The sequence below is a fragment of the Mastigoproctus giganteus genome, chromosome 1, assembly GCF_048544385.1.
Source record: "Mastigoproctus giganteus isolate SK-2022 chromosome 1, ASM4854438v1, whole genome shotgun sequence".
Classification (NCBI taxonomy): domain Eukaryota; kingdom Metazoa; phylum Arthropoda; class Arachnida; order Uropygi; family Thelyphonidae; genus Mastigoproctus; species Mastigoproctus giganteus.
Window position 1 is genome coordinate 27,433,495 of NC_143575.1, and position 20,448 is coordinate 27,453,942.

Here is a 20,448-nt window from a genome sequence, read left to right on the forward strand (position 1 = left end):
AACTCAACGGTTACTTTGCATCGATTATACAATTACTTTGCATCGATATTTACAGAAGAAAAACCCTTTACACCAATGAGAAATTATGGGAGTCAAGTTGAAAAAAATGTAATTAATGATGATGACATTTGACATGTTTATTTAATGAAAAAACTTTCAAGCCTATAGGTCAGTAAGGCTCCTGGGATTGATGGCATTTACCCTGTAATCTTAAGGGAGGCAGCAAGTGAGTGCGTTGAACCATTGAGGCTAATTATGAGAGCATCACTGGACTAGGGAGCGATTCCGTTGGATTGGAAAAGTACCAGTGTATCTCCAACACATAAGGGTGGTTCTAAGACTGAATTGTGAAATTACCGGCCGATTAGACTAACTTCAGTAGTAGGGAAAAATCATGGCAACTATGATCAAGGGTGGAAATCAGGATCACTTAGATAGAAATGGAATTCTTAAGGATACCTTAGCATGGTTTTGTAAAGGGAAAATCATGTTTAACTAATCTGGTTAGCTATTTTGACAGGGTCATTCAACAGCTGGACTTAGGGAATAATTTTGACGTTGTTTATTTGGATTTCAGCAAAGCATTTGACTCAGTCCCACATGAGCGGTTACTTTATAAGCTGGAAGAGGTTGGAATCACAGGGAAAATCCTTAGATGGATAGCTGGATGGCTTCAGAGCAGGAGGCAGAGGGTTGTGATAAATGGTTATTCCTCAGATTTGGTTGAAGTAAGAAGTGGGGTTTCCCAAGGATCAGTATTAGGACCACTTTTTTTTTGATTTTCATAAATGATATCGATGAATGAAATGATATTGATATAGAGGGCATGATGTATAAATCTGCAGATGATGTAAAAATTGGTAGAGTAGTTAATGATTGCTGTCAAGCAGAGCTTCTTCAGAATGACTTAGATAGACTTCAGGGATGGTCAGAAAAATGGCAGCTATTCTTTAATCCAGCAAAGTGTGAGGTATTGCACCTGGGGAACAGTAACCTCAAAATAACTTATACACTTGGTGGAGTTGAACTAAAGCCGATAGTCCTTAAGATAGTGGAGGAAAAGGGACTTAGGTGTTACAATATGGGTCAGACATGAAGTTCTCCGAGCATTGTAGACAGGTTGAAACGAAGGTCCAGGATGTTCTATCGATGATTTATCGAACAATTGCTAGTAGAGATAAGGACATCATAATTCATTATATAAGGCTATTGTTAGACCACACTTGGAATACTGTAGTATGAAGTATGGAGACTGCACCCTGCACCTAAAGAAAGACATTGTTCTTCTTGAAAGGGTCCAAAGATGGGTAACTCGTCTGGTGAGATCGGCAAAAGGGCGTCCATATGAGGAAAGGCTTCGAATATGTGGGTTGCACAGCTTGAAAACTAAACACCTTAGATGAGACTTGATTGAGATGTTTAAGGCTCTGAGAGGCATAAGCAAAATGAATAAGGATGAAATTTTCACAGTTATAAATGATTATAGAAGAAGGGGCCATAATTTCAAGTTACGGGGGGGGGGGAAGATGTTTAGACTGGATTACAAGAAGTTTTATTTTAGCCAGCAAGTTATAAATTACTGGAATAAGTTACCTACATGGGTGGTAGAGGCTGGCAGTTTGGGGAAATTCAAAGGTCAGCTGGATAATTACCTAAGAGAGGAGGGAAATGCATTCATTGCCCATTTCCTTTTCTCTTATTAATTATTATTTTTTAAATTTTCTTCTTCTTATTATTATTAATCTGTCTGTTTTTATTCTTATTATTTTATTATTATTCTTATTATTATTTATTTATTTATTTATTATTATTATTTTTTTGGCTGGTGCAGCATAAGCCATAGGCTTCCTTACACCATGTGGCCATTACTAATACTAACTCCTTGGCAATTTCTTCAGATTCGTATTTATTTGTTTGAATGAATTTCGAATGTTTTGTAAATATTTGCTGACTCGATAGAATACAGAAGTACATTCATTAAGGTCTATATCGTGCTTCTGTAGAGTTTTTGAAGCATAATTAATTTTGCACATGAAGTTATTCAAAAATATACAAATGAAAATAAAATCAAATGTTATCATTTGTTTCATTATTCTAAGTGCATCATCACGGTCTGCTTTTTTAGTTGATTTAAGATTAATTTCTGTCAAAGCTTTTATAGACCAGCAAGTAGGGTTGAGTTTTTTTTTTTTTATGTAACTTCAGATTCCCCAGTAAATTTAGAAAGAAGATCCCACTTTTGTACTATTTCCAAAAAAAATTATACAAATTTTGAAGAATGTCGAAAAATGATGAAACGTTACAACAATTACAATTTACGCTATCATTAATAACTAAATTTAAATTGTGACTTACACAATGAATGTACTCTGCATTTGATTGGATCCTTTTAATGCATGACTGCACACCATTATAAACCCCACTCGTGGCATTAGTCCCATCATATCTCTGACCATAACGTTTTTCAATGGGAATATTTAGTTTGTGTAATATTTTCATTTATATTATCCATCATCATTTCTGTTGAATGATCATTCATGTCATAGAATCCTAAAAACGTTTCATAAATTTCAAAATCTTTGGATTTTTCATTTTTGTCACGAATTATGTGAACACGTACAATAACACTTAATTGTTCTTTTTTTTGTGAGATCTTGAGTAGTATCTAAAATTAGTGAATAGAATGGTGTTGAATTAATTCTGAGTGTTAATTATTTTGTTAATTTGGTATCTAAACATTCTATTAACTCATTTTGGATAGTGGGGCTTAAATAAGATACTGGAACCAGATGGCTTATTAATAATTTTCATTACATCATCATAGTAGGAAAGTAAATGGACTTGCAATAAAAAACTGCCAAAATGCAGTTATGTTGGCTAAAAGAATTTTTAGCCAACATAAGTGTTATCTGAAATAACCGTTCTAGTGCCATTTTCCAAAATGAGGATCTACATCTTACTTGTTCTTCAAGATCTTTTTATCAATCATTGTGTTCTTTTGCCACATTTCATGTATAACATATTACTCGATATGATGTTGAGAAACACTGAGTTTTTTTATCTGAAAAGATAGATTTTTCCAATCTCGTAGTCCGGAAGGCTACTGACTTTTAATATTTGAAAACAGCCAGCATGGTTGGCAATACCCCAGGGGCTCACATCTGGTGAGTATGGGCTTGGCAAATCCTGAGCTGGTTATCATCATTCTTCTCTTTCTTGCTTTTTCCCCTTCTACTTCTGACTCTCTCTCTCTCTCTCTCTCAGGATAATGCGGGATTTTTTTTTTTTTTTTTGGCTGGTGCAGCATAAGCCTCAGGCTTCCTTGCACTATATGGCTAATAATAATAATATGCAGCACCTAAAATTTGTAAGTAGCACAGCCACAAATGAGGAACTGGACCATACTTTGAAGTAGAATAGTACGTGTCACTAAAACTTCTATTTTGTTGTTCAGGATCCCCTGGAAATGGTCCTTTAGGTCTCTGAGGCGACAAACTCATAACGTTTTTTTGTTTCATCGGAAATGTTGATGTCCATGTATTCTCCAAGATCGCTTGAGGGAATAAACAATGCAGTGCATTCAACACTAATTTCCGACTAAGGCATATCTATGATTGTTGAATTGTTTTAGTTTGATGACCCTGCTTGATTTAAATGATCTGCAGATATATTTACACCAGCAGCATTCTTTTCCACATTTTCCAATTCAATACTGGTCTTTTCTTTACCTTCTTCTGGACATAATTCATTACTGTGTTTTGTAAAGAAATGATCTAATTTAGGCAATTTATTGACTGCCTGTTCTTTTACTTTCTTCGTTGTTCTTTTTTGGGCTCCACTCTTTGCCTTTTTCTTTTCATCCATTTTTAACTAAAAATTTTATTAATTTAATTTTAAACTTGATATGTTAAATACAAATAGCAATAATAAACAAATATAAATACAAATAGCAATAATAAACAAATACAAATATAAATACAAATAGCAATAATAAACAAATACATTTTTGTATGTCAATTGTTGTTTTGATAATGACTTGAACTTGAAGAAACTTGAATTGAAATCAATCAACTAACAACTTTTGACCACCATATATGGCTAAATGTTCGTATACATGGGGCCTATCCCCACCTGTCAAGTTGGGGAATCCTGAACACCATACAATTTGACGCATACACATACAGTAACCAAACTGGTTTCTGATCACTATACCAAGTTGCATTTGTAAAAGCAAAATAAAAACTGCCCCCACCTGGGTTTGCTATGTTTTGGCAATAAGAATTCCTTCCTTATTCTAGATATATCACATTGTTGAAGAGCTCAGTGAGAAAAATATTTTCATTATATGTTCCATCTGACGATCGGCCATAGCATAGTAGGGACAACCCCTAATTCACTAGGCCCCCAGTCTTTGCCTACTTTTGCTGTACAGTAGCTATGCCCCTGAGTAGCAAACGTTATTACTGTTAAATGTTATTACTGACAAAGCTAGATGAGATATCTCAGGGCCGTGCGGTAGATTTTCTCAGTATGATGCAAGTCTTCAAAGTGCCGCCCCTCAATGGTTCAAATTGTATTTGATTTCGCTGCTTATGCCGCCCCCTTACGGTGCCGCCTGATGCGGCCGCCTCTCTGTATCATAGCACGGCACGGCCCTGAGATATCTCATCCCCTCTCCACACTGACAAGGTGTCTAGTTGCTAAGCTCTGCAGACCACATCTTCTAAGCCATCATCATAGGGATCATGCTTAGTGCTCCTTACCAATCTAGTCATCCTTCTTTGCATCTTCTCTACAATTTCTAGGGAATAAGCAAAAAAAGGGCAACTAGATAAAGGATGCTCTAAGCATTTGTAGTGTCTGTGAACATCACAAAGTTATTAAATGAATTTTTTCTTTAAAAGTGTGAAGTCAAGCATTATCAATTTAATTTAATCTAATTTTAACTGAAGGTTGTTTCACTGTTAATTCTGTGTCTGTGCTTTACAGTTTCATGAATTTTTTTTTTTTTGTTATTTCATTGCATAAAATCAGACATAGATAAAATATATTTATCCATGTTTTATTTTATGTAAATTAAGAGTTCAGTCCACTGCTACCCACTACGGTACCAAAATCTGGGAGCACCAGAAATTCTGAACATACCTATATAAATTACCTAATATAAGTATAAATATGAAAAATATGAAAAATTATTGATGGGAGGATTGTATAGGACTGATGACAGTTATGTCTGAGAAGGGAGGAATTGATGAGAAAGCTTTTTTTTTTATATTTTACATTTCACTCTTACACGACTTTATAAAAAATTACAAGGGGTATCACATCTAAGAACACAAAATACTCTGTTTACAGCACTAAATCTTGAAAAAAGTAATATCCTGAAACCAATCAAAACTGAACAGAGTCCAAAGATTCAAGCATGTTATGTCACAGTGATTTTAACTTTGTTTTTGCAATTACAGTAACCATTTCTCAGGTTACGTTACTGAGAAATGTCGTGAATACTGAGTTATGGCTCTGATAGTAATAAAGGGGTTCCATTCCAAAGTATGAAATATATAAGAAAAACTAGTCTAAAATTTTGTCTATGTATGTATTATATGTACCTTCATAATATGACTATGTATATAGACAGTACATAGTGAAATGAAAATAAGAAACAATTTAATATTAAATGTTATATTTATTAGAAATTTCAAACAAATCTTTCAAACTAGCGCCTTTTCTAGCTAAAAAACTTATCCCGCCAGTGCTATCACCAGTTTCGCTAACGTGTTGATAAAGGAGTTTTGCCTTTTCACGAATGATGAGTGAACTTAACGGAATTTTATTTTGAGTTCGGTCTTCTATCCACAGATTTAAAGCTTTTTCCATTTTTTCTAATTTAACATCACGAGTTACAGCGCAAATTTTTGAAGCAATTAGCGCGTTTTCACGGACACTACGGCGGATTTTTTCTTCCGATTTCTTGATTGATCGTACCGTTGACTCTTGATTTTATAATGTTTTGCCACTGAGGAGACACTTTCACCATTAGAAATTTTATCTAATAACTCAATTTTATTCGCTAATGTCCATCACCTTCTTTGATATTTTCACATTTCTCTTGTTATTCGTAGCCATATTTTTGTAGGGGTTAGAAAGAACTTGTCCACAATAAAGTCACTTTCTTCCGTTAAGACCTCGAAAAAGTCTGTTTTACACTGCAAAACGGTAGATTTATCATTTTTGTAAGCATATCAATTTATAAATTGATAAATTTATTCAATTTATAAGCATATCAATTAAAAGCAAACGACGAACCCTCCCATGACAAGCGCATAACACATCCTGAACAAGGATTAGCGAGAAACATCCACGCTCGCGATTTCGTCACCCCTCTCCCCCACCCACTGAACGCTGTTTTGACCGGGAAAGATAATTTTAGCCACGCCCATGTTTTTTTTATGGCGAAAAATATTCACGGCACTTTAAAATTCACATTTTTTTAGGTTTTATTTTATATTAAATCGACGATCGCGAATACGCGAAACCGCGAATACAGATACCGCGAATAGCGGGGTTTACTGTACTTTTTTTGCAAATAAATAGATTTTATTTATTGCTATATTTTATTTTATACATTATTAATAAGTCACGACTTTTCCATTGCCTTAAAAATAAAAGCACTAAAAATAAATGCTAATGTTAAAAAGTCATAATCTCTGTATGTAGTAAGTGAGAAAAAAAAAGTCTTAGAACCACAGCCTAATTTATCATCAGGCTTACTTCATCTCTGTTCCTGCCGATAGTGGTGCTGCCAGAATTTTTTGTCAGCAGGTACATTCACAAAAAAGGTACCAACTGCAATTCACAAAAAAAAAAGGAGCCATTTGTTGTGGCGCATTTTTAAATATGAGCCACAAAACCAGATTTCGGCGATAAGGGTTACAATGTACCTGCTGACCCTACCCTGGCAACGGCGCCTCCGTAGCCAGGTGGGCAGGAGCAGCAGTGCATGCATAACATACGCTTCTTGATCGGACCGGAGTTCGAGCCCGTGATCCACCAAATATGGAGGATGCGGAAAGGTCAGGGAATGACCACCGCATATCCCCGGAGCAATATGGCCTTAGGTGCTAATGCTCCTAAAAAACCAAATAACAATAACCTACCCTGGCTACGATACTGCCTGCCGACGAGCTTATAGGGGCACGTCAGATTATTCTGATTCCAAATTCTAGATTTAGCTAGTCTGAGGTTCTGCGGAGACATTTTAAATGTCCTAAAAATAAGATAAGATAAGACTTAGAAACAAGGACCCTGACCAACAGTAACTGAACTGAACTGCTCCATTTCCCTTAAACCCTTAGAGCAATTGCGCTTCGGTAAATCCGGTCTTGTTAATACTGCGAGAAAAGCAGAAATGAGTTATTTTATGTGGATCGGAAGAAGTAACACTCGTTTCTGGATGCTAAGTTAGCAATCATAATAATACCAAAAAAGCTGCAAGAAACCTATCTGAAGAATGAATGGCCTTATCTTGTCACTATCTTTACCGCAGCTGTGAAGTAAATGGTCCGTGCTAATCGCGATGGCTGTTACATATGGAGAGATGCAACCACAGACTCAGACACCCATACAGCTGCCGGCCGATTTATACGAACAAGCTGAACGGAATCTCGAGCAAACTTAATGCTATTTCCTATTCTCGTCAACAGCAATAATTAATGCGGCACCAACACTGATTTTCTGAAAGTTCCACTTCCGATCAACGGCAACTTCTTGGGCTTTCATTTCTTTGCGCCTAATGGCTAAAGTTGTTTCGAACAGGCAGCAAGAGAAATAGTTAATCACAGTCTTCAGGCAGCAATGGGCTCTAAATGATAGTCCACACTATGGTGACAGGCAAACCTCGGTGATCTGAGAAAAGTTAAAAAAACTACTGTATTCGAAAAAGTAGTCTGAGAATTTTTTTCTCGGAAACAAACAAAAAATAAGGGGGGAAGTAGTGAGGAACGTCAGTCTTTATCCATTTATTCTTGGGTATTTCACCAAATTTCAGAAATAAAAGCACATTTAAAATGATATTATAAGTGCAAATTAAAAAAGAAAATTTAACAAAAATTCGCTACACTATGAAGTAAATATGACTTAAAAAAGGTAAACTTTTTAAGCGCTTCCTGCGTTTTATCACTAAGTGCAGAGGTAGTAGTAGTAGTGGCATTTGATGCAAGAAAGCAAGTGCATGAGCTTATGCAGCATCAGCCTAAAAAAAAAAAAAAAAATCACACCATTCCCTCCAAATGCCTGTCCAGTTCCTCCTTAAATTTATTCAACCTATCAACTTCCACAACGACAGATGGAAGTTTGTTCCAGCAATTAACCACCCGCTGGCTAAAGGCAAATTTCCGCACATCTAATCTACATCTATCTTTTCTTAATTTGAATTTATGCCCCCTTAGGTTCGTAATCTGAACAAGTGGAAGGATCCCATCAGAATTCAGTGTGCTCAACCCATTCAAGGCCTTATATACCTCAATCAGATTCACCGCGCAGGTGCCTAGTCTCCAGCCACTGCAATTTGCAGAACTTAAACCTCTCTTTGTAAGAGGATCCCTTCATTCCCCTCACCAATCTTGTTGCCCTCCTCTGTACACGCTCAAGTAAATCTACATCCTTCCTAAAATGAGGCCTCCAGACCTATACGCAGTACTCAAGGCGTGGCCTGACCATTGCCTTATACAGAGGGATAATCACCTCCTTTTCCCTGCTAGCAAAATTCCTATATATCATTGACAAAACCCCATGACCTGCCCTGGCAGCCTGGCTGCATTGCTCAGAAAACTTCATATCTGACTGCACAATTATTCCCAGGTCTTTTTCATTTTCTACCACCCTTAGCGTACCAGAGAAACGTACCAACTGTGTGGTACTACACAGGTGTCCGAGTCCTCCTATCCTTCCCTCAACGCTCCTGTCTAAGGAGTTTTACTTGAATACTGATAGTGGCATACATTTGATAAAGTACTGTGAAACAACGCAGGTTATTATATATAATACTTTCGATTTTTATAAATGTTAGAATTTTTGCAAGTAAATCTAATTTTATTTTTAACGAAATCTAATTTTATCGAAATCCTCTTTCTCAATACTCGGCAGACGGTAATTGAAATGGCAACTGCTAACATGATTTGCAGAACAATCTGCAAATTGGCAAACACACCTTCAACAACGCAAAATCAAAACCACAAATTTAAACAACTTTAATGGAACTGAAGATCAATCAAAATCAGTCTGATTTCTTTAACTTAGCTTTATTTTGCAGTCAGTAATATCTCGATCAGATCGCCTCGGTCAATATCAACTTTATAACAATTTTACATGTGTAAACATCTTTCTTTTCGGCTACAACGTACTGAGTGGTCATGAGCGAGATTTGGTTTGATTTTCTTTGATTTGATTTGATTTTATGGCGCAAAAGGTCATGAGCGAGAGTGCAGTGGTACACGCTCTTTAAGTGGACCGGGGTTTAAGCCTGTGGCTGCTAAATATGATAAACGTTTGCATTGACGTTGGGTGAAGGAAACACCAAAATAAAACCAAGAGCGTCAGGCCTGGCCCCGGCTTGTAAAAATTCGGCTGGGCATATCAACATGGAGGAATGATAAGTACAGTATTCCATCATGTCGCTGAACTGGGACAAACAGCACGGATAATTTTTTTAAACATCTTTCTTTTCTAAAATTCTGCTGAAATTCCAAACATGATTTTTTTTTTTTTTTTTTAATATCCAAAAGAAATCCAAACCACGTATTTGGTGTCGCAAGCGGGATCAGCGGTTTATTTCTACCACCAAACGGTGGATCTCACTTTTCACGATGTGACTGCATTCTTCCTTGAAACACATGTTCTGTGTGTACTCCAGCACAGATCAGGAATTTACAAGTGTTCCATGAACGTTCCCTTCCACTGGTCATGGACCCCAACACACAAACCTTCAGGTAGAGGACAGCAATTAGTATATGAAAATTGTTATATTTCACGAAGTGCAGAGTTATCTAAGAAATAAAGCATACAATTGATTTTGATACATAAATATCCTCCTGTGTTACTCCAGCATGTGTTTGTATTCCAATCACTTATGCATGAATGTAATCAAGAGAACGAATCTGTGCTGCTACAAAAACTGCACCTACAACTGAAAGTGTGGAGCTGGTCTATTGATCGCCATAAGCAGTTAACTGCCTTTTTTAATTATTATTGTATATCTAAACATATTTTGTCGAATATGGTGCAAATACTACTACAATTATGAACAACGATTACCTCAAGGCGAGAAAAGGAAGACTCGAATTCATCTTTTTGGACAGCGGAAGAATGATCGTACTGCTTCCACGGCCTGAGAATGCTGACCTAAATTTTTCATAAATAACAATTCAGAGCTCAGTCTAATGTATGAGCTCTACAATTCAAGTTGAAATGAACAAATGGCTTTTAGCATTACTGTAAATAATATATTTCCTACAAGGCAAGGTAAGGTAATCTTTATCACTTATGTATATAGTTCAACTGTTTCCTTTTAATTCAATCGACAAATATGTACTGTATATTTAAAATTATGCAATTTTCTTCTAATTCTGAACCAACAGAAATAACAACGGTCACTGCTGTCTTCGAGTGAGGCCGTGTTTGCCTACACAACGGAATAGATACAGTAATAAAGAAGAATGGGCCTGTGGTACTGGATTCCATGATATAAGGGAATAAATAATAATTTAGCAGTTACGTACGCTCGAAACACGTTGGAGTCAAACGTGTGCATTTGCAATTACAATGACCACTTGGTTACATCATGCCGCAAAAAAAAAAAAAAAAATCTTAATTAATGCAATAAAATCTTTTTAATATTTCAGATATGCAATAAGATATTTTTTTCATTATTAATGTTACACTGTTTCAAGTTATTACTAGTTTTCGAACTGGACTGGAAAGAATAATTTTAAAGGTACACAGAAGCATTTTTTGTTCAATTGGAAAAAAAAAAAAAAAATATATATATATATATATATATATATATATTTTTTTATTTGTGTGTGTGTATATATATATATATATATATACACACACACACAGGGTGTTACAAAAAAGATGGTCAATAATTTAAAGGTGAAAAGTACAAACTAAAATAAGCAAAAAGTTCCAGTGAACATCGGGCCGCGAATGAACCGTTTTCGCGATAATGCACATTTTCTGTTAAGACCCATCCACCACTTACCATGGGAGCACTAGTTTAGAAAAAAGTTTGAATCCTTTGCTAAGGGTGGTTTTATTAAACATAAGATAATACATTTTTAATTTTTGGTTTCAACACCACAGGATTTTAAAGATGCTACATGTTACAGGATGTTCTTTTCCTCAACATCACGTGTTATGCTTCTGGGCCTACCTGCTCGTACTCCATGCGCGAAGCGCTATGTTCTCTAAGGCATTGATGTACCCTAATGAATGTGTGCCTGTTGGGCTGCTTTCGGCAGGGAAATGCTTCTTGGTACAAACGTGCAACCTCGAGTGCACTGCCGTTGGCTTTACAATACATGAAGTGCATGTCCGCTTCAAAAAATACCTTCCCAAAAAATACCTGTTTTCACACCTCTCTATCTCTAAACATGAATAAGACAGAAGATTAAAATCCTGGATTTCTAAAAGATTGGACTCTTGAGACAAAATGTATCAAATTTCATTTCTCTGGGATGATTGTCCTGTAGAGCCTCAAAGTTTTTGCTGTCTGACTGACTCATTCATCAATATTCTAACATATTTCTGATTACGGTAGAGACTTGAAATTTGGACAGTTATAGGATAGCCTTTTCTGGTAATGGAAAAATTAACAGAACTATGGCAAGTTTCTATGGACTGTGCCTGGGGGTTCCAAAATTTTAAAATATGCACCTTTCCAATAGAAGTAGAGATAGACTTGACATTTAATATTAACATGTGGTGTATCATTAAAAGGTTTGAGGAGTAGATTCAAAATGTACTGCTTGTTTTTATATGGGAACCCCCCCCCCCCAAATTAAAAATTTTAATATTGATATGTAGGGTATCAAATTAACTGGCATGACAAGTAGTAGCAGTAGAGGTATGTGATGCAAGAAAGCAAGCTTATGTAGCATCAGCAAAAAAAAAAAAAAAAACCACATTTCACACATCCATTCCCTCTAAAAAAAATTATCCAGTTCCTCCTTGAATTTCTTTAAGCTATCAACGACAGGTGGAAGTTGTTTATATTATGTCAACTACCCGCTGGCTAAAGGCAAATTTCCGCACATCTATTCTACAACTGTCTTTCCTCAATTTGAATTCATGCCCCTCTCAGGTTCGTAATCTCAGGAAGAATCGTATCAGAATTGAGCCTGCTCAACCCATTCAAGGCCTTATTTTTTTTTTTTTTTGATTTGGTAGTTGTTGGCGCATCGGCTTCTGTGGCCATATTGCACCTCCCAAGGTTTTTTTGCAGTACTTTGATCCAAGCCCGAGGCGGGAATCGAACCCGCGACCTTTGGGTTGCCGGGCAGGTACTTTACCCACTCGGCTAGCCCGGTCGGCTCAAGGCCTTATACACCTCAATCAGATCACCTCGCAGGTGCCTAGTCTCCATACGCTGCAATATGCAAAACTTAAGCCTTTCTAGGTAAGAGGACCCTTTCGTTTAGTAGATTTACTGCTTGTTTTTAGATTTGGGGTAGATAGTCTCCCCCCCCCCCAAATATATATATATATATTGAAGGAGTTTTCACAGAATCTCCACTACATAGCATCAGTACTACAATACCTCTGAAAAAAGATCTGATAATCATTAAAATGACAAACTCCAATTGTCGGAAGAGACCAACACAGCGAGAATTATTTTTGTTAACAATCTGGGAAACAATTAAGTATGCCCCTCCTGTTAATCAGTTTTATGACAATCCGTAAAACTGTTGTCACAATAAATTCTTTCTGACAGAAGTAGAGACTTCACAAAATATAGTTTGTTTTTAGATTGGGGTAGATGGCCACCAAAACATTAAAAAAAAATTATATTGACATGTAGGGTTTTTCACAGCATCGGTATTACAAAACAATACCTCTGCAAAGATTTGATATCTAAACAAAAAACAAAAATTTGTAAAAAAAAAAAATAAATAAACAGTGGCGCTACTGGCCACTGTCTAAGCTTAACGCGGTTACTATGTGCTCCTGGATTTTATGTTGAAAATATGATATTAAGAAGAAGAGTAATTTGATTTTCTTAGCGATCACCTTGTTAACAAGTTGCATTGTAGTTAGGGTTGAGTGTTTTTGCACCATATCAGGTTGTATTCAACAACTTATATACATGTGGTTATATAAGGCGCCTCCGTAGCCAGGTGGGAAGGAGCAGCAGTGCGTAGCACACGCTTCTTGATGAGACCGGGGTTCGAGCCCGTCACCACCAAATACGGAAAGATCAGGGAATGACCACCGCATTTCCCGGAGCAATATGGCCTTAGTTGCTAATGCTCCTAAAAACCAAACAAAAACAAAACAAACAAACATGTGGTTATTTGACAGTTGGAACGTTCTTAGTTCTAACTTTCAGCTAATTGTTTGCCTATTGGAATTAAGCTTATAAAAATCACCATGAAAATATGTTTAAGAAAATTCAAAAAACATTAATATATTATACATTATTAGCTAGAGATTGAGAAAGGAAGAGGGATGATAGCGCCACCTCACTGAAGATTTAAAAAATAATAATTAAATAGTGCAAAACTAATTCCATAATATACAAATTTGTATATATATTCCGGCTCGTTTTCGGATTACTTCAGGCCTAGTCGAACCAACCGATACAGATGAAGTACTGCCGTGCAGAAAGTAAGGGGAAACTACTGCACTATACTTCCCAAGAATAATCACCATGGCTAGTACTGGACTAGCAGATCAGCTGATGATCTTTTTCATCTCGTCCAACACAGAGAGAAGTACAGCGTGGTGATCGCCAAACTCCAATAGGAGACGGCATCAAAAGAAGAAGAGCTAAGTTATTTCGCAAAATTTGTAAAAACTTCCACCGTGGAACCGTTTGAGCTCAAACAATGATGCCAAGTTCATCATAACCTCGGTCACGAAAAGCACTGATGTCAAAAAGATATGCCAAGTTCGTTATAGGCTCAGCCATGAAAAACAGTGAGATGACAGAGTTATGCTAAGATATGGCTAACCAGATTAAAAGTTTGGCAGAGAGTTTGCGGATTCACCCACTTTATGAACTGGAATGAACTGAAATTTAAATAATGTGGTGAATCTGCCAAGTGTATGCCAAAGTTTTAAAATACAAGTTCGAGCACATTTGAAATTAATAAAAAAATATATCTTTAATCTTGCATTTGTTATCCAAGTGTTAGTTGTTGTTAAGGTTTTCTAATTCAAACACTGTCCGTCACCTTTTACAAACTAAATTCAAACTGTGATTTTAAAAATTCTGGTTGCAAACAATGCTTTCGGTTTCATGTTCAAAATTCTTTGCTGAATACTATATAAAACCCTGCTGTGACAGGAACATTGTCGCAATATTAAGAATCCTGGGCGATTTCAATTTTCCCGTGATTGCATCTTTTCAGTGAATCTGGATAAAAATCGAACGATCCTTTGATCTCCGCTGCCCTGATTTCAAAACTGACGCCAATAAAACAAATGCCTTCTGTCAACTGCTTGGTGAGCTGTAGAGTCCACTAGTTCACCAAAGCGTTCCACAGGTATTTCCATCCATGCTTGCTGCACTGCTGTCCATAATTCCGTCGCATTTCTGGGTGGAAGATCCAAAGCTCGAACGGACCTTTCCAAAGCATCCCAAACATGCTCCACAGGGTTCATGTCCGGTGAACGGGGAGGTCATTCCATTAGTGGTAAAATCAGCGGAGTGCTCTTTGAACCATGTTCTAGTTACCATGACTCTGCAGAGAGGCGCATTGTCCTCCTGGAAGAGTACATTGCCCTGTGGGCGCACAATGACCATGAAGAGATGCAGATGGTCTGCAATGATGGACATGTAACTTGGACCGTTCAGAGATGCGTCTAGATGTATCAGAGGTCCCAACGCGAGTGCCAGTCGAACACGCCCCAGACCATTACCGACCGTCCACCTGCCTGAACAGTCCCTTGTTGACATGGCGGGTGCATAGCTTCGTGCAGTTTCCAGCAAATACGCACCCTCCCGTTCGCTCGAAATAACTGGAACGGAACTCATTGGAAAAGGAAACCCGTCTCCAATCATCCAAGGTCCAGTACCGATGTTCTTTCGTCCGGTTGAGGGGTAGAGTCCTATGTCGTGGTGTTAGCAATGGAACTCTAGTGGGTCGGCGGCTCCTATAACCTACTGCGGCTAATGATCGCCTGATGGTCTTGATGGAGACGTTTCTGGCGCCTCCCTCGTTTAAGTCGGTGTTGATTTGTGCTACCGTCGCTCTCCGGTTGGCTGAAACAATGTGAGACAAACGTCGACGGCCACGTTCATCCACCACCTTTCTCCGCCAACAGCGCTGTCCATGATAAGATGTTTATTCCGAAAATGGCGTATTCCCGATACACTCTTGATACTGTCAAACGGGGATAGTGCAATTTCTGTACCGCCTCCGCGATAGAGTGACCCATGCATCGGGCACCCACTATCATCCCTCTTTCAAAGTTGGTTAACTCACGACGTTCATCCATGCTAATATCCAATTACCGTCTACGTGAATGCAGTGTACCTATATACCTGCCAATAGGTGAGTTCGTCCACTAGCGAGAGGGGTGACAGCGTCGCGTTGCCCAGGAACCCCTTGAATTCTGTCCTTTGTACAATCAAACAGTATACAGTAATTTTTTTTTCTGAATGCTGAAAGTAAGGTTCGTTACCATAGACTTCAGAAGGTTTCTGAAATTGTTTTGAATATTCATAAACATAAGATATTGAAAATGGGCCGTTCATGTTTTAAATTCAAATTTATCATCAGAACATATGTAGACTACAAATTACAAGAAATAAAAATTTCTAGTATCCTTAGATAAACTGGTGTCAAAAAAGCACACTTTTAAACACTTTTTAAACTTTTTAACACTTTTTTTTGTGCTTGATTGTAAAAAAAATTGTTTCTCAAAATTTGTTCCCGATAAAATTTGTTTCTCAATGTCTTAATCGATTCTTGTTTTCTGAAGAGCTCTTTATTTTAATTTCTTTCTAAGAGTTAAATGAACGATGTTAATTCAAGCTTTTTTTTTTTTTTTTTTTGGGAGCAGTCCGCTCCTTCCGTTTCCAGTTAAAGAATCCACCACTTCTTTCAAAAGAACTTTTGTTCAACAAACAGAAGAAAAAAGAAGGCAACAAAAACACTTAGATCCAGTAAAAGGAGAATAAACGAGCCGAGAACTAATTATAAATGATAAAATTTTATTAATTAATGAGTTTAAAAAAGTTAACACCCAGGTGCCCATTCCTATATGCACGAAGAGTTCAATACTTTAGATTTTCATGGTCTGTTAGATACGGTGCGTGTTTGCTTACACATACACACAGGCTTTTATCATATGGGCTCTAAATGGTATAGTACCGTAGTACTGTACTTAATTATTACTTAAAAAAATAAATAAATTATTTATATTTATTTTTTATACTCTCCACTGTTTTAAAATTATGAACGCAGAAATGAGCACAGTTAAACAATTAAGTAATATACAAAGGGTACTAGGAAAGTTTTGCAATACAGCTTTGTTTATTTAATTTTTTCAAAGTAATTTCCTCTACATTCAATACACCTCTCCATCCTCCGAAACCAATCTTTAAACCAGTTCTGCCAAGTTTCACTAGGGAGTAAAGCACACTCGTTGTCCCAAGCCCGTAGAAGGTCCTCGTCACTGGAAAACCGCCTCCCTTTTAGCTTCATTTTCACATGCGGGAACAGTGCAAAGTCGCAGGGAGCAAGGTCTGGTCTGTAGGGAGGGTGCTCGAGAAGTTTCAGTCCTGTCGTGGTCAAATATTCGGTGCAGGCTTTGGCGCGGTGAGCTGCAGCATTATCGTGATATCTGCAGCATTATCGTGATAGCTTATGCAGCATCAGCCAAAAAAAAAAAAAAAAATAATAATAATAATAATAAAAATTAACACCATTCCCTCCAAATGCCTGTCCAGTTCCTCCTTAAATTTATTCAACCTATCAACTTCCACAACGACAGATGGAAGTTTGTTCCAGCAATTAACCACCCGCTGGCTAAAGGCAAATTTCCGCACATCTATTCTACATCTGTCCTTTCTTAATTTGAATTTATGCCCCCTTAGGTTCGTAATCTGAACAAGTGGAAGGATCCCATCAGAATTCACCGTACTCAACCCATTCAAGACCTTATACACCTCAATCAGATCACCGCGCAGGTGCCTAGTCTCCAGCCACTGCAATTTGCAGAACTTAAGCCTCTCTTGGTAAGAGGATCCCTTCACTCCCCTCACCAATCTTGTTGCCCTTCTCTGTACACGCTCAGGTAAATCTACATCCTTCCTAAAATGAGGCCTCAAGACCTGTACGCAGTGCTCAAGGCGTGGCCTGACCATTGCCTTATACAGAGTGACAATCACCTCCTTTTCCCTGCTGGCAAAATTCCTATATATCATTGACAAAACCCCATGACCTGCCCTGGCAGCCTGTCTGCATTGATCAGAAAATTTCATATCTGACTGCACAATTACTCCCAGGTCTTTTTCATTTTCTACCACCTTAAGTGTAGTACCACACAGTTGGTACGTTTCTCTGGGGTTACTTCTACCCATATGCAGTACTTTGCATTTGTCAAGGTTAAACTTCAGTTGCCACTTCTTAGCCCATCTTCCCAAATTATCTAAATCCTGTTGCAGTAGCACACTGCCATTACTGTCATTAACAACTCTGCCAATCTTTGTATCATCTGAAAACTGCGACATTAAGCCTGATATACCTTCATCAATATCATTGATAAATATACAAAACAACAGTGCACCCAACACCGAACCCTGTGAAACTCAACTAATAACATTAGTGCACGAAGAGCAGCACCCACTGATTACCACCCTCTGTCTTCTCCACTTAACCATCCTTTTATCCATTGTAGCAACTTACCCTTAATACCATTCTCTCCAATTTGTACAATAGTCTTTCATGCGCAACAGTGTCAAAAGCTTTCCTGAAATCCAAATATATGATATCAAAATTATTTTTTGCATCCAGTTCCTTTGTAACCACATCATAATATCCTATCAAATTTGTCAGACAAGACTTTCCCTTAACAAACCCCATGCTGTGTCTGAATTATTGCTGCAGTCTTGTCTAGATGACCCTGCAATGCATCTTTAACCAGTGACTCCATTATTTTACCCGGAACAGAAGTTAAACTAACTGGTCTGTAATTACTCCTGTCACTCTTCGATCCCCCTTTGTGAATTGGGGATACATTTGCATATCTCCATTCGGTGAGAATCTCCCCTGAGTCCAAGGATGCTCTCATAATTATGGCTAAGGGTTTGCTTAGTTGCTTTGCCGCCTACTTTAATATAACTGGATAGATCCCACCACCCCAGGTGCTTTTCTTATGTTTAACTTCAACAATTTATCCTCCACTTTGCTCTCAGTTATTACAAATCATTAAGTATCCTGCTACAATTTGATAACCGTCTGCCACTTTCAAAACTTAAGAATTCCTCATAGGTGAATGGAGATGCAAAGTACTCATTCAGTTTGTTTGCTATCTGAGCACGATCATCAACAGTCGAACCATCGATGTCAAGTGGACCAATCAGATTCATCCCCTTCCTTTTACAGTTTATATAAGTAAAGAAATCCTTGCTGTTTTTCTTAGCATCTTTTGCCAAGGATTTCTCGTAATCTGCCTTCGCCTTCCTAACCTCCTTTGTGACCTGATTACAGACTAGCTTATATCTGCCATAGGCTTCTGAGTCGCTTGATAATTTATATGCATCCCATGCATTTTACTTCTCTGTTACGAGTCTCATTAGTTCATTAGATAACCATTTAGGCCTAAACCTTGAACAATATTTCTTAATAGGTACGAAATGTTTAGTAGCTTCCACGATTAATTCCTTGAATGCTTCCCACTTAGAATTTACTGTTTGTAGCATCGTCAGTTGATCCCACTGTACAGAATTTAAAAACTTTCTGACACCACTGTACTCACCTTTAGTGAAGCAAAAACCCTTTCCTTTACCCCTGATGGAAATTAAATCTTTAAGTAAATCCCACATCAGTACACTGTGATCACTGCCACCTAGTGGTTCCTTTATCTGCAAATTCTTAATACACGAATGATCACTGCTGATAACCAGATCAAGAGTATTACTCTCTCTGGATGCCTCTCGAACATGCTGCTGCAGAAAACAATCATCCAATAAATCCACGTTCTCGGCATCAGTGCAAGCAGATGTTCTCTGAAACAAGTGGCTTCCGTATACGCAAGCGACTGACAGTAACCAATTTCTTCAATTCCATGCGCATGGTACGGGCCGAAACAGGGCAGTCCTGGGCCTGATTGCATTCAGGTGTTAACTGCTGCGCACTGAAGTCCTAATTTTCCGTAAAATCCTACTTAGAGCATGACAGCTTCGCTCTTAAAGTATTGTTTTACTGCTACATTTACGCCTTTGAGACGTCGAAGACCCACTTGTTTTCTAGTCATTAAAAACCTTTGAGATGGATGCTTTGAAAGACCAGTTAGGTCTTTCGTTTCTTGAATCGTGGCTCCTGCTAAAAATGTGCCCACGATAAGACCTTTTTCAAGGTCTGATAGATCACGCGTTTTCTTCATTCTGGCTTCAGATCACTCCAGTCAAAATAGGCGCCTCCGTAGCCAGGTGGGAAGGAGCAGCAGTGAGTAGCATACGCTTCTTGATTAGACCGGGGTTCGAGCCTGTCACCACCAAATACAGAGGATGCGGAAAGGTCAAGGGAATGACCACCGCATACTCCCGGAGCAATATGGCCTTAGTTGCTAATGCTCCTAAAAACCAAATAACAAACAAACAACTCCAGTCAAGTAGCCTATGCAGTCTTTATACTTAACGATGCAACAAGTTATCATCCTACTTACCAGTTTGCATTTCTTCTGTCTGTGACTGTCTTAATACAAAGGTTCGTTTTATTTTTGGCCAGTGTGTGTATAACGGTGACACAATATGCAAAATTCGATTTCTGAACTAATCAAAGGGCAAACGAAATTCCATCCAAATATGAAAACTGGTGTATAATCCATCAGTACATTAAACAAACGTATGCAAGACATTTCAGCAGCGAAGCCTTTAAGTCATGCGACTGCAGGAAAGCTGAAACAGACCACCGTCTACCAGACATCCCGAAAGAAACACCAGTCGTTTTAATCGTGCTGGATTACCGCAGATCCGACGATGAATTAAAAAGCCATCGA

General features: G+C 37.7%; 1 protein-coding gene across 15 annotated transcripts in view; it reads right to left on the reverse strand.

The window, feature by feature from the left end:
• LOC150090662 (MAGUK scaffold protein DLG1-like) overlaps positions 1 to 20,448 on the reverse strand; it is an 800,778-nt gene that overhangs the window by 206,576 nt on the left and 573,754 nt on the right. For 10 of the 15 annotated variants that reach the window (XR_016546888.1, XM_090372078.1, XM_090372070.1 and 7 more), the window contains one exon: positions 10,312 to 10,398. The exons of the other annotated variants lie outside the window; for them this stretch is intronic. Coding sequence is in view for 9 of the 10 variants with exons in the window: in XM_090372078.1 (XP_090228204.1) it covers positions 10,312 to 10,398 (87 nt within the window). In the remaining variant the exon portion in view is untranslated. The remainder of the gene's footprint in view (positions 1 to 10,311; positions 10,399 to 20,448) is intronic. 15 annotated transcript variants of the gene reach the window in all.